Source organism: Fukomys damarensis, unplaced genomic scaffold (assembly GCF_012274545.1).
Source record: "Fukomys damarensis isolate Sample0158 unplaced genomic scaffold, DMR_v1.0_HiC HiC_scaffold_14, whole genome shotgun sequence".
Lineage (NCBI taxonomy): Eukaryota > Metazoa > Chordata > Mammalia > Rodentia > Bathyergidae > Fukomys > Fukomys damarensis.
The window spans coordinates 52,504,134-52,518,378 of record NW_022900926.1 but is presented as its reverse complement, the minus strand read 5'-3'; the positions used below and the strand labels follow the sequence as shown (position 1 = coordinate 52,518,378).

General features: G+C 37.8%; 1 protein-coding gene across 1 annotated transcript in view; it reads right to left on the bottom strand.

Annotated features, from left to right (window-relative positions):
- Positions 1 to 561: 561 nt before the first annotated feature.
- Positions 562 to 14,245, bottom strand: part of CUNH6orf163 (chromosome unknown C6orf163 homolog) — a 24,540-nt gene continuing 10,856 nt past the window's right edge. The window contains exon 5 of the mRNA XM_010633284.3: positions 562 to 7,407. Coding sequence (XP_010631586.1) covers positions 6,975 to 7,407 — 433 coding nt within the window. The 3' untranslated portion in view covers positions 562 to 6,974. The remainder of the gene's footprint in view (positions 7,408 to 14,245) is intronic.

Sequence of the window (14,245 nt, the reverse complement as noted above, 5' to 3'; positions counted from 1 at the left end):
TAGAGGACAGGACCCATCATTTCACAGCTGAATGTCCCTAAGTAAATTAACCTTGATAAACTTCATTTTCCTCAAGATTAAAGTGAGAATAATTAATCCTTATTTCTAAAGATTGTTGTCAGGATTGCAGACAATGTGGATAAATCTATTGCCTGGCATAGAACATTCAAAAACTACGTAATGTATGTGGGCAAAAGGCAATTAAGTGAATCTCTTGAAATACTACACATATAATAAACAGCATATTATAAACATTTACATGATTCACATCAAAATGATTACATCCTAAAACATATTACTTTTAAAGGGTAGATTTATCAGTAAAATATTACATATCTTTTAATATGTATAATACGTCATACACTGCAGGAAAATTAAATGTAGGTCTAGTCATCAGCTTAATAAAGGGTCCTTTTCCATTAGCTTTTATTAATGAAAGAATTACAATTAGGTCATAAATAACCAGGCATATTATTAATTACATAATTTGAGGCTTGGAATGAAAACTTGTAAAAATTAGTTTGATATACAGCAAAGTTATACAGCACACTAAAACCAACCATTTAATGTATTTTTTGCCTTGTGTGAACTCTCCATAGTGAAAAAAGGAATAAACTTTTTAGTGATGGAAGATACAATAATCATTTTTCAAGAGGAAGAAGGAAAAAGATTTCAACAAAAAGAAGGGATAACAAATCCTAAAAAATAAATCTTCAAACTGGAGAGACTCATGTGTTTGGTAATGTCACACTTACTCCCCTGCCAACATACAGAAGACAGGACCTGCAGTGGACTTGCATTTATCTCTACAGTCTAACTGTCTCTGGATGATGACTAATCAACAAAACACTTGCCAGCTACATTCCTTTCTATATTCCCCTGACCTAGAACAACCCCAGATGTTGTATTAGCTCTTAAAATTAGCCAAGGACAAAGAAGATTTTTATTAGAGGTATCAGAATATTGAAATCCTCTGATCTGGAAAAGAGCCTAAGTTTTACAAATATTGTAGTGTCTACATCTTGTCAGTGCAAATAAAAGCTGGAGTGTGAATGATTTAGTAGGTCATAGAAGGAGGGTTAGAGAAACTATCAAAGGGACTTCTTTGTAACATAAATGTCCACATATTATTAAGCAGTACAACCCCCTGTGCTTTGTGCCTGGGAGGGGGACTTCTCCATATGTCTGAGTGATGCTATACATTTGTTTCCCAGTACAAAGGCCCCCTCCCTCCAAAAAAACAAACAAAGTTCATTTTCTGGTAGAATAACATCCAGAAATTAAACTGCAGTGAATTTCTTACAGTTCTCAGGTTGAGTTCCCAGATGGTCTTCAGGTCCCTAGTTATCAGAAGACCTAAGAACTGCATATACTCAGATTATTCAGGTAGCATCTAAGACAACTGAGGAAAATACATGTCTATAAGCGCTCTCTAAAGTAAGTCACCAAAATGTTTGTGTCTTCATGACTTTCTAGTCACCAAGACACAATACTTAACACTTACAACTCTGAGGAGGAAAGGTTTATTTTGGCTCAGTCTATAGAGCCAAAGTTGGCTGGCTCCAAGGCAGAGTGGTGCAGGAAATGGGCATAGCAGAGGAGAAAGAACTCCAGTGAGGTATGGCAGGCAGGACACAGACAGAAATGAAGAGAGGAGGGAGGAAGATGCACTCAGGCCATGACCCCACTGAGCACCTTTCTCTAACAGGTTTCACCTCCCAACAAAACATTTAGCTATAAACTCATCAAAGAACTAATCGACTGAGTTTTGTGACCCCATGATCCAATCCCCTCCCAAATCCTCACCATTGAGCACATGAGATTTTGGGGAGACCTCCAAATATAAACCATAACAGTTTGCAATTATAGTAACTTACAAGGAGCTTAGTATCTAAAGTTTACAATTGCTTCTCTCATTGTACTCAAAGTGAATGGTACCAGGAGAGTTATTTGTATTTTCTTAAGTTATGCTGAAAACTGGCTCACTTGAGGAATACTTCTTTTTGAGAAAAGCCTGATTTAATCTTAGTCCCAGTCATTTTAGTAGAACACAGTGTCAGGATCTCACCAAGATTTCAAAATTATACTTACCACTCACTTTAAATTTTCATTTCATTTTGAGTTTCTCAACCTTTGAGCTACCGGGCAATCGCTCTCTCTCCTGGATCCCGTCAGAGAAATCTGTCCTTGATGTTAGCATGGCGCTGCAGGGTTCACCCTTCCCTGCATTCACATCCCTCAGGCTCACTTACGAGAGTACATGTACTTGGGCAGGGGTAGGTGTCCATTCTGGTTCCTTCATTCTTGGCACCCATCCATGTCCACTGGAAAGGTCAGGGTTCTGCACAATATTTCAGAATTTCCTTGCTGCAGTGCCAATATATTTTGAAAGCTGTGCATCGATACCTGCTCAATATTTAGACACTAAAAGCAGCCTGATATGCTGTTATGGATAATGCGTGTGACCTTCAGCCGGTGACTTTTCTAAATCTCAGTTTCTTCTGTTCCAAACGGGGAGCAAGAGTAGTATGGCTGTGAGATTCCAATGAGACAAGGGTTATTATGGAGCCAACTATAACATCAGATACTGTGGATGCTCGATACATGGCTATTGCTGTATTTTCCAATATTTCTTATTTTATACATCAAGATCATCCTTATCAGAACCATAGGAACAGGAGACAACTGAGAGGCCCTGTTTTTTTTTTTTCTTTTAATGAAAATTACACATCCACTTTGAATTTTAATTCTCAAGGGTAATTATCTGGAAGATATTCGAGCTAAAAAGAGAGCTGTGGGCTGAGATGATTAAATTAAGCTGAAGGACTTGGGTAAGAACAAAGACGATCCTTCAGTTTGGCCTTGAGAAGGTAGAGCTGAGAAGAGAACTGAAATAAGATCTCCCCCTCTGTGTGTTGGTGCTGACTCCAGATAATACTGTAAGTGGCCATGGAGCGTGGGATGAAGTTGGTCTGTCCTGATAGGGTCCCTTGTGACCACCCTACTGTTACAGGGTTCTGGGTGCTGTAGTCTCTTTCTAGAAGTGATTTCTAGTTTCTTTCTGTCCCCAACAATGAATCAGTCAAACTAAGTATAAAAAAAATGGTGGCAAGATTTCACATCTATTAAAGGCAGGAAGAACAGGCTCTGTGGAGTGAATTTGGGTCAAGTAAAAGTAGGAAAAAAAGAAAAAAAATAAATATACTCTATAGCATAGGGTGGGCCATCGTGAAGAGACATGATAGAAAGTACTTAATAGCGACTGTCTCTTTTTATATTTCCCTCGCTGTCCAGGTAATCCTATCAAACCTGCTACAGTTCTTATGAAAAGTCCATCTGCACATGTGTCCTAGGATTTTGCAATCTATTTTCCCAGCCAGACTTAGCCGTGCCCTGCCTTTCCTGCCTCACTATAACACGAAGCACTCAGCACTGCGGCTGTATACGAGTGGCAGGGGAGTCCTCCGGCTGGCAGGAGCCAGCGCTCAAGAAATCAGTACAGTAACAACACCTCTAATTTTTCCTTTCTCAGAAGCATTCAAATTATTTTTAAAAACATGAAGGAAATTGTTGATTGGGATTTGACTGAGATCAGGGGTTAGAGTATGAACAAGGAAAATACTAGAAGCAAAGTACCATATTAATTTCTTCCAATCTGGTTGAAAACCAAGAAGCTAGTTTCCTTTAGCCAAACCAGTCGTAATTTTTCTGCTGTCTTTTCATATCACCTCTGTTACCAGGGCTTTAGTTCAAAACCCAGTTTTGGGAAGTTCCAAAAGGCCAGGCTCAGCAACTCATCCTAAAATACCACTTAAGGAGCAGAGCAATGGTGAAGGGCAGAAAGAGAGATTTAATCAGTGTGGCCATACTGGGAGGAACAGAGAAAGGGATTCAAGGTCTGTCTTCTAGGCGCTGACAGAGCGCTTGGGTTTAATAGAAAAGGAAAACAAAAGCAAAGATTGGGGGTTTGCATAGCTGGCAGCACCACTATGTAACAGTAGGGAATCCCAGTTCAACAGTGGTCTGGTTGATGGATATCTCAAAACTGGTTCTGCGAGAACCCTCATTGAGGGGAGGGCACAATTTGGTTCCCACTATGAGAACAGCTTCTGCTTGGGTGGGGGGGCAGCCACACAGGTTCCCATCATGGAGTGATTGCTCTCTTGGGATGATCTGTCCTGCAAGGCTTGTCTTTGCTTGAGGTAGTTTCTGTTCCTGTCATTTCAGGTGTCTATTGATCAGACCTGTCATTCTCGGAAAAAAAGGGGACCGGAGAGAGAATGCCTCAGAAGAAAAGATTAAAGGGACAAATATAATCAGAAACCACATGGAGTTAGTGTATCAGTCAGTGCTTACTAGAGAAACAGATATAATACAAGACATATAAGTATGCAAGGATTTACAAAATCAGCTTACAATGCCACCCACAGAGTCAAATATGGAAGAGCACCAAAGGCCTGTTTGCATATCAGAGACCCCTGCGGTAGACTCTGATCTGCTTGGTGTTGAGAGAAAAACTAAACAACAGAACTAAAGAGACAGAAACAGAGAGCCAGGGCTCAACCAGCAAAGGTGCTGGTCAGTCCAAGCCACTGATTTTTATTCCTAATCAAATTGGGGTAAAGGTGAACTATATGCAAGGATGTACAGTCTTACAGTTGCTATGGATATTAATGCAGACGAGGCTTGTAGACAGATCATTTTCAAATTGGGAACAGCATAGAGAAAATATAGGGCTGTAATTAGAACCTTATCCTTCTCGTTAAGAAGGTTTTAGTTGTGGGAATGGAATTTGGGTGTGAGTCACTCTGACCTCAGAACTTAGGCTTCAACCAGACTCACTTCTCAAAACAAGCCAATTTTGGGGTTAACTCTTTATAGCCTGCTTTGGGCACGATCAGTAAGGCTCCCACATCTGCACACTGGGGATCCAAAGGATCAGTCAAGTTCTGGAGCTCAGCGTAGTGTCCAGTGCAAGTGTGAATCAGGAGGCCAAAGGGTCTGCCCTGGAAGTCTGAAGGGGCAGTAAGGAAAGCTGAAGAGTCTGTGCTGGAAGCCAGGAGATGACATCAAGGTGAAAGCAAAGACGACCGGAGCTTCTCCAAAGAAGACAGAAGCAATCTTTCCTTCTTTGCTGTGGTGATAATCCTCCGTAGGGCGGGTCTTCCACACCCAGAGCTATGCTGAGCATATTTAGTTGGGCATTACTTACTCAAGTTGACACAACTGACTATCACAATTAGGGTAGTGACTGGGCTTTCTATCACTCACTGTGTCAAAGATGTCAATGGAGATACAGTACTTAACTGCAGCCAAGAAGCTGGTCTCTTTAGTGGACCTTTCCCCTTGGCTACTCAACACTACTGGGTCACTCCAGCAACAGTAAAAAGATACAATATCCTCTTACCCTTAGATGAGATAAATATGGTGCATGACACAGAGGACAGATCACATTCTTGGCAGTCCTCACAATGCACACATGCACACACATGTGTGGACCACATTTGTCCAGGCTGAACAGAACGCGGGCTGATCACAGGCCAAGAGCTATATCCTCAGAGACTGACATGGGCTTTGCACCTAATTAGCTGTATGACTTTGAGAAAGTGAAGGATATAATGTCTGTACCCAGACTATGCTACTTTAAAATATCTGTTACTCAGTCCTACCCCAAAAGGTGACTATGGAAATGGAGTTCAAGTGCATAATATGCTCAGCATGCTGTTAGCTGCTGTTTCTGTCTGTTCAATACTAAAAAACCTTGAAAGCTTCTTCAAGATTCTTTTGTCTGCCAAACTTGGGAATACCTTGGTTTCTGGTTCTTGTAAGCTGTGTGTACTGAGGAGAGTTATTTAATGTCTTGTTTTTCCTTTTTTTAAAAATTGGGAGCAATGATTACTTTCAAAAGTTATTGTGAGGATTAAATATTATGTATTTAAAGTGACTAACATTACACATATTTTAGTACATGGTGGTGTTTAGTCATTTATAAAAATAGGACATCAATCTCTGTCCTATCTTAAAGATTGTTGTGAGGACAATTGACATGAAAAAGCAATGGAAAACTCTATTCTGAAATCCAGCCCTTCACCAGTGAGTGGGAAGTGCAGTATAGGAAGCTAAGCACTAAAGAGGAGTCCATTGTGCAGTGGTAAATAAGTTGCTTCTTTTATCATTAGGAAATCTAACATTGGTCAACGTAAACAAATCCACATAAAGTGTACTTAAGAAGAGTACTTTTTAATTTACTTAAATCTGCTTTCCACATTTTTAATCCTTAAACAACCAAATAGGTTTGTGAATAAGGATGTTAGTAAATGCTGACTCGTATTTGCTCAAAGCACTTTTGTTCTTAAAGCTTTTCTGCATTTTGATCCACAGGAAATGAATGCCACACACCCCTAGGTTTGGGTATAAACACAAAAGGACTCCTGATCCCTGGAAGCAGAGCATTTGATTTCTAGAGATAAAACTTTCTTTCACAACTGGCAAATAAAAGTGAGTCCCTTCTGAATTAATTTATATAGGGCTCTTAGAATTTAAATTTGTCTTACTGAGTATGAGGGAAATTCCTTTAAAAAACAATGCTACTGCAGTTCACCAGTAATCTCTCTGCTGGATGTTGCACACCTTTTTACAGTGGGAAAATCTAAGAATATGGTCTTTTACCATTTTCAACTGCAGCAGATATATATATCTGATGTAGAAATGAATAAAGATAGGTGTTTAGACTTTCTCCAAGAATCACTTTCCGCTCCTAACCAGTTTGATTGCTCTCAGTTTTCTCTCCTCATTTAGATTTGGCACTTGCTGTATCCTGTGATGTGTGCTTTTAAGTATTTTTGTTTTCCATCAAAATGTTTACACTGTGTATAGTAACCTGCATAACACTGGAGAGCAATAACTGGTTTTGAGTAAATTTATTCAGTCTTTGAATGTTGTATCTTTAGTAGAGACATTTCAGGTGAAAACTTCTACTCTGGAATTGTTTCATGCTTTGTAACTAGGTGGGAAGGCATTTTCTTTCTTTCTGGCAGAATAAAATCAGCATGTCCTGGTGAAAGCTTAGGAAAAGTATAATTGATGTATTTTTTAAATGCTGCTCTTGTTTCCTCTAATTCTTCTTCCAGAAAATCTTTCCAGTTTGTCATGATTCCCAGTTGCTTTGCTATGGACAGCAACTCTCCCTGGGTATTAACCAGTTTATCCACCAAATTGCCCAGAGTGGCTTGGTGTGTTTTCTCTGCTTCTTGAAGCACCTGTTGTACCTCTTCTTGCCTCTGCCTCTGAGCCATGCCATAGTAAGCATTCATTTCATGTTCTCTTGCCTTTATTAACTGGTCCATGTTCACCTTCTGATCTTTAATTCTTGCTATGCCAGTCTTCAGAAGTTCCTCCGTGATCTTGCTACAAAAAATATGGATTTAGAAATTAGATGAATTAGTCACAAAAAGCAAAATGGTTTTGTTTTTAACTAAATATGTATGAGAAGTCCTTATATTGTTGAGATGAACCACCAGCCTGAGGAAGGTTGATATACATGAGATTTTGGACTGCGTTAGTTATTAACAATCAGTCATAGCTGTTTTTCAGAGCTGGGTGTGGGAGTATGGTGCTGTCCATAGACTTTGTTGCTATGGACTGGAGTGAAGCCACTAGTTTAATGTCAAATGGCAACTTCAGGGACCTGAGTCTACTTTGGTCAGAAAAATATTAGTGCATCGTACTTATAAATAAAGAAATAACGCTTAGAATATATCTCAGTATTGGACACTTGCTTGGCATACTGGAAGGCCCTGGGTTCAATCCCCAGCACACTAAGAGAAGGAGGGGGAGGGGAGGGGAAAGAATAAGTGGGAGGAAGAGAAAAAGAATAAAATTGGTCATAATTCCAAATACCCAGAGAAAATTTTTCTTTCTTTTGTACCAGGGATCGAACTTGGGTCCTTCAGCTTAGTGAAGCAGGCGGCAGAACCACTGAGCTAAATCCCTGGTGCCGAGAAAATATTTTTTATATCATACCAGCTGCTTACTTTTATCCAGAGGAAAGAAAACATTATGCTCTTGGGTGAGATTTAGCTTTAATCTTGATTTTATTTGAGCAGCATTCTATGACAGTTATCTCAAACTTTTTGGTCTCAGAACCCATTTACACAAAATGACTAAGGAACCCAAAGATTTGTTTATAATAATTAATAATATTAGACATTAATAGTATTAGAAATTAAAAGTGACACATTTTATATTTTATTTTTTAAAAATTAATTTTATCGGAATACTTGTGACAATACATAATGATCACATTCATCATAGGGAATTTGTACCTGTACATATTATATCTTAATGCTTTCTTCCCCATTTCCTGCCCTTCCTTTCAGTCCTTCTTATCTATCTCTCCCTTTACAAAACTTTGTTTCTATAGTTTTTCTTCCATTCTTTTTTTAACCCCTACTCCCACCCTCTAGTTTCCTTTAGCATTTGAACATTTTATTTCTACCTCCCAATATCTATCATCCATTTTGACCCTTATTTCCTCTTTGGGTTTCTCACACAAGAGAAATAATGTGATATTTAAACATATCTGTCTGATTTATTTCTAAAAGTGAGACATTTAAACAATATTAATTAATGTAAAATAACAAATCCATTACACATTAGCCTATGCATTTTCAATGAAAAACACATATTCCAAAACAATAACATATTTGATGAGTAGTATAATTTTATATTTTTAGAGAAATTCTTTAATGTTTGCTTAATAAAAATGCTAGGTTTTCATATTATTTCAATATGTTGTGATATCACATATCGTAAAACCCTCTGGAAAACTTATTAAACACATATTAGAAAATGAGAGTGAAAAAGGCAAATAACATCTTGGTGTTGTGAAGAATACAGTATTGGGTGCTCTGGCCCTTAAAAGGTAGCTTGTTCAAGTTTGCTTAATTAGTAAAAGTGATAAAAGCTGCACTACAACCCCAGCAATCTAAGTCCAGAGCAAAGGCTATCAGACGTTGTGGTACATTTCCACTTTCTGTAGTTATCACAGTATAAACAGAACCTCTGAAGATTTGAGAATTTAAAAATCTGTGACTGTTGGATTCAAATAGCTAATAAAAGCTACCCCCACCTCCCAGTCTAACCAGCCTTTCCAAGATTTACCACCTACAGTGGATCCTTGATTTACAAACTCGATTGGTTTCTGGGGGCTGGTTGTAACTCAAGTTGGTTATAAGCCAATACAGCTGAGCTCTGGATGTTTACCTGGGTACCCACTTATAGATAACAAGAGGCAGATGCATCTTTAATTAACCTAATAAATTCAAGATGTTCCTTTGTTGGGCTGGTCATAACTTGAGGATCCACTGTACTTTATCATCTAAATTCCATTCTCAAGATCCAATTCTCTCATCTTTCATTCTTTCAACTTGACTTTAAAACCTGAGAGACTTCTTCAATCTTGGAAGTAAACATCATTTTCCTCAGCCTTTCTAGTTACTGGGCTATTTCTTTTTTTCATTTTCTCATTACCTAGGCTACATCTGTTATTAATATCAGTGGTTAATGTTTGAGTACTTTCTGTGTCCCATGGATTGTGCTAAGCATTTTACATGCATTATATCTCATTTAATTTTCATAAGAATCCACTGAAGCTTGGACTATTTTTATTTATCGCCCATCATTATTCCCAGGTGAAGAAATTGAAGCTTAAAGAGATTGTTATTGTTCACTGTCATACAATTAGATAAAAGGGACGAGTTCGTTCCTTAACCATTACTTGCCTCAATCTCATGAGAAACCACGATAAATTTTTTTATTGGGAGGGTAACACAATGAATATAATAAGAAAGAATTGTTATTCTGGTAACAGTGAGTGAACTTAGGGTGGTGAGGCAGAGAGACCAATGAATATCATCTTGTGACATTCTGGAGGTACAATGAGAGTCTAAACTAATGACAAGAGAGGACAGGATAAGGGATAAACCCTGAAAATATCACAAAGTCTTAACTCCCAGCATTGGTGATGGGTAGGATATGGTGGATGCAGAAGAAAAGAGGATTCAAACCCAACTTCCTCACCGCATATGTACTGTACTATACTGAAAATTTTAACTACATTTTAAATAATAAAAAATAAAACTCAAAGCAAGTGCAAAGGTAATGTACAACTATGTTATGCATAGCACACTGCCTGTGCTAAGGGGAAGCATGTGAGCATCCCAGTTTATATAAAAAGCAGGACGTAACTATATAGTTCTCAGTGCATCCTGGTGAAGGCAATTTTTACCTTACAGTACATACTGTGAGGCACGGGCTAAAGTGAGTAAGTGAGTTTTCATGCTGACCCACTCAATGATACTCAGAAATCACTTGGCTTAGCACTTCCTCATACCCTTAGGTGCATTCAGATGGTCAGAGTTAACCTCCTGTGTTTAAAGAAAAATAAAAAATAAAATACATGTATATACTTAAAAAACGAAGGTTTCCCTCACGGGAAAACAGCAGCTACATACTTCTTTCCTATACTACTGTAGCAAACTGAGGCATTGATGAGAGGCATGCAAATTGTGCTTCACTTTACAGTGTTTATCAGAGCACTTAATAAAATGACAGGCTAGTATTTATTTGAAGTTGTACAGTATGACTTAATTCACATCTGTTGGAGTAGAAAATATGTTCTGTTGAGTATTTAAGAGACTATACATGTTTTCCTTTGTGTTTGGATTCTTTGTACTTTTTCATGTTCAGTACATCAATAAACAAAGTTGAAGGGGAAAAAAAAACCCCAATTTCCTGATTTTTTCAACCTGGGCTACCGGAGAATGACAGTGCCATTAATGGAAGTGATGCTGTGGATAGAATTGAGAATGTGTATCCACATACATCCTCAGGATTTAATCTGATGTTTTATAAACCCCTTGAGTTGTTGATTAGATTGTGAAGGTGATGGCCAGGGCCTCTGAAGTCTTAAGTAAGAAAGAACCAGAAGGAAGCATCCTTAATCCATTCCCAAGTCCCCAAGGAGGTAGCCCTGCTGCCTAGGTATTCTCTGCTGCAGCCCCAGCTATTAAAAGCAGGGTTGGCTTCCTATCAGGGAAAACTGGCTCTCTTCTTGATCCCATACAGGAGGCATCCATCAACTATGGACTCACTGGAAGGCTCCATGGAGCTGATGTCAGGTAAGCCTGACATCGTTTAACTAAGTCTGTCTCATATGACTCTGATTCCTGCCCTCAGTAACAGTCCTTTATTCTTTCTGATATAAAAATCAGTTTCCCTAAAAGAGTCTTTTTTTTTTTTTAATGACCTTTCCAACTTCTTTCAACATGCTTCAAAGCCCAACTTTTGGCCTTCTGGGATTTATTCCTTTTGGTTTCACATCAGGGTGTCTCTGAATTTTATTTTGGTACTTTTCATGAAGTGAAATTGAAACCAGGAGTGGGGTGGGGTACAATGCATGGATGTTGTGATCTGGAGTCTCATTCACCTGATCATAGGTTTAAAGAAAAAAATCAGGGGTCATCCTTTCCCTCTAAGGGAATGTAGGTATGTTGCTAATAGATACTTCCACCTCCTTTCTACATCCGTTAACAAGAATCCTGGATCTTAAGACAGTAGGAACCAGTATCTAATTTCCTCTATAGGCTATTCCTGAAATAATGAATTTGTTTCATTTGTACATAAAGTGAAACAATATTGAAAATAGCAGATCATTTGCTTGGTTTGTCCATAATCAACTATCAATCCATTCTTTCATTTGAACTACAGAACTGGTCAGGCTACTTCAATCAGATATAATCAGTGTGTTCACCAAGGAAATTCATTTTGATTTTCTTCCCTGGTCCTTCAAGATCAGTGATACCCTCAAGCTGGAACTGCAGGTACTATAGAAACTGGGGACTGGATGACATCTCCTGATTTGATTCTAGCCTTCTTCTGCACATTTCTATCTTAGAGTTATTAATACTCTCAAACTATTCACTGGTTCTGACTCATTATAAATCAAACCTTCTCCTGCCATTCTTTAATCATTCTGTTCTCATTCTTTTGCCTCTCTCACAACTGGTACCTCCCACTATCTAAGGCCCAATTCAAAACCAGCCTCCTGTGGAAAAACCTACCTCACCATTGTTTGATGTTTCCAAGACGTTAAACCCTTCCAACACCCATGTATCATGTGTACCAGTGCATCCAATCTTGCTCAGATGGGGCAGCTGTGCATTATTTATTTCACAGGGTCCTTAATTCTTTGTTAGAGTTTCACTGCCACATTCACAAAAACACTTGACAAGCTAAGGTGAAGTGAACAAATCCTCTAGATAACTTATGTAACTTTCCATAGAGTCATGAACTTTGGCATAATACAAGCCAGGGATCAAATCATGACCTGTCAGCTCTTCTATGCTTGTCCTTTGGCAGTTTGCTTAGTTTCTGTCCAAGACTCAGGGTTTTATTTACTTATTTATTTATTTTTAAGATTCAGGGTTTTAATCTGAAGCCACGGAGGTTAATAAAATCCCCCAGGAAGGAATATCAGAACTTGATGAAAAGTATACAAAGGGCCTTGTGTGTAGTGGATATTGAAAAAAGGGTAACTGTCATTAGAAATTATAGCCCTGACCATAAAAATTCAGAGCAGTTGCTCCATTCATGACTGGCCTTGGGCTAGAAAACAATCAGAATGCTTCCAATTAAAAAAAATATTAGGAGAAAAGAGTCCAGTGTCTCCTAGGTAAGCTGTATAGAATACAGTCACCTTGATCCACAAACAAAGTTTGTTCATTGAACATGTTTCTCATGATATGTAAGTGTTCTGAATCCTTCAGTCTTTGATTAAAATTTATATTCAAATAAAAGATCTACAAATTCTAACTATACCTAGTAAAGCAGGTAAAACTCTTGAAGATACAGGCATGGGTGAGGGATTCCAGAAAAATACCCCAATTACACAAGAAATAGTACCAAGAATCAACAAATAGGATTATATGAAATTTAAAAGCTTCTACACAGCGAGAGACAACCAACAGAGTGAAAGACAACCTACAGAATGGGAAAAAATTTTTGCCAGCTATTTCTCAGTCAGAGGACTAATATCTAGAATGAAGAACTCAGAAAAATTAGACACTCCCAAAACAAAGACACTCCCAATCAAAAAGTGGACAACTGAATTGAATAGACATTTCTCAGAAGAAATATAAATAGCCAATAAATACATGAAAAAATGTTCAACATCTCTGGCTATTAGAGAAATGCAATTTCTATTTAAAACAACAGTGAGATTCTGTTTTACTTCAGAAAGAATGGCCATCATCAAGAACTTTCAGTTTCTCACACCAAAGAAACAATATGGCTTCACAAGTGCAAAGTCCTGAGTTCAATACCTGATACCCAAAAGGAAAAAAAAAATGGCATCAGTGTAAAAGAAACAATGTGGTATTTAAACATGTATGTCCGATTTATTTCATTTAAGAAAATGGTCTTCAGGTGCATCCATTTAGCTAGAAACGTCTCAAGCTATCCTTCTTTTGGCAGAGTATTACTCCATTGTATATATACCTTCTACATTGTTGATAGGAGTGCAAATTAGTATAACCATTGTGGAAATCCATAAGCAGATTCCCCAAAAAACTAAAAATAGAAATTCCATTTGGCCCAGCTTTACACTTCTAGGTATCTTCCTGAATGTCAAAGACATCATATTGCAGTGACACATGCATAACCATGTTTATAGCAATTGAACTCATAATAGCTAAATCTTGGAAGCAGCCTGTGTGTCCAACAACAGATGAATGGGTAAAGAAAATGTGGTACATGTACACAATGGAGTACTACTTGCCGTAAAGAAGAATAAATTTGGAATCATTTGTAGAAAAACAGATGTACCTTGAGACTGCAATGATAAGTAAAATAAATCAGAAAGAAAAGATCAAATATCACATGGTTTCTCTTATATGAGAAATCCAAGGTATAAATAATTTAAAGGGCAAAATAAAAGATAGTAGGAAATGGTAAATAAACCTTTTACAAATGGGAAAGGGATCTGGAGATGGAGGGAGAAGGGAGGGGAAGGAGAAGCAAAAAGGATTAAGGTATGGTATGTAAATTACTAACTCTCCATTTAAATATATTCATTATGCACCACAAACATGAATAAAAATATTTTAAAAAATTTTAAAAATATCGAGATGAAAACAAATACTCAACGTAATGATGGGTCTCTCTCTCTCTACATATATATATATAT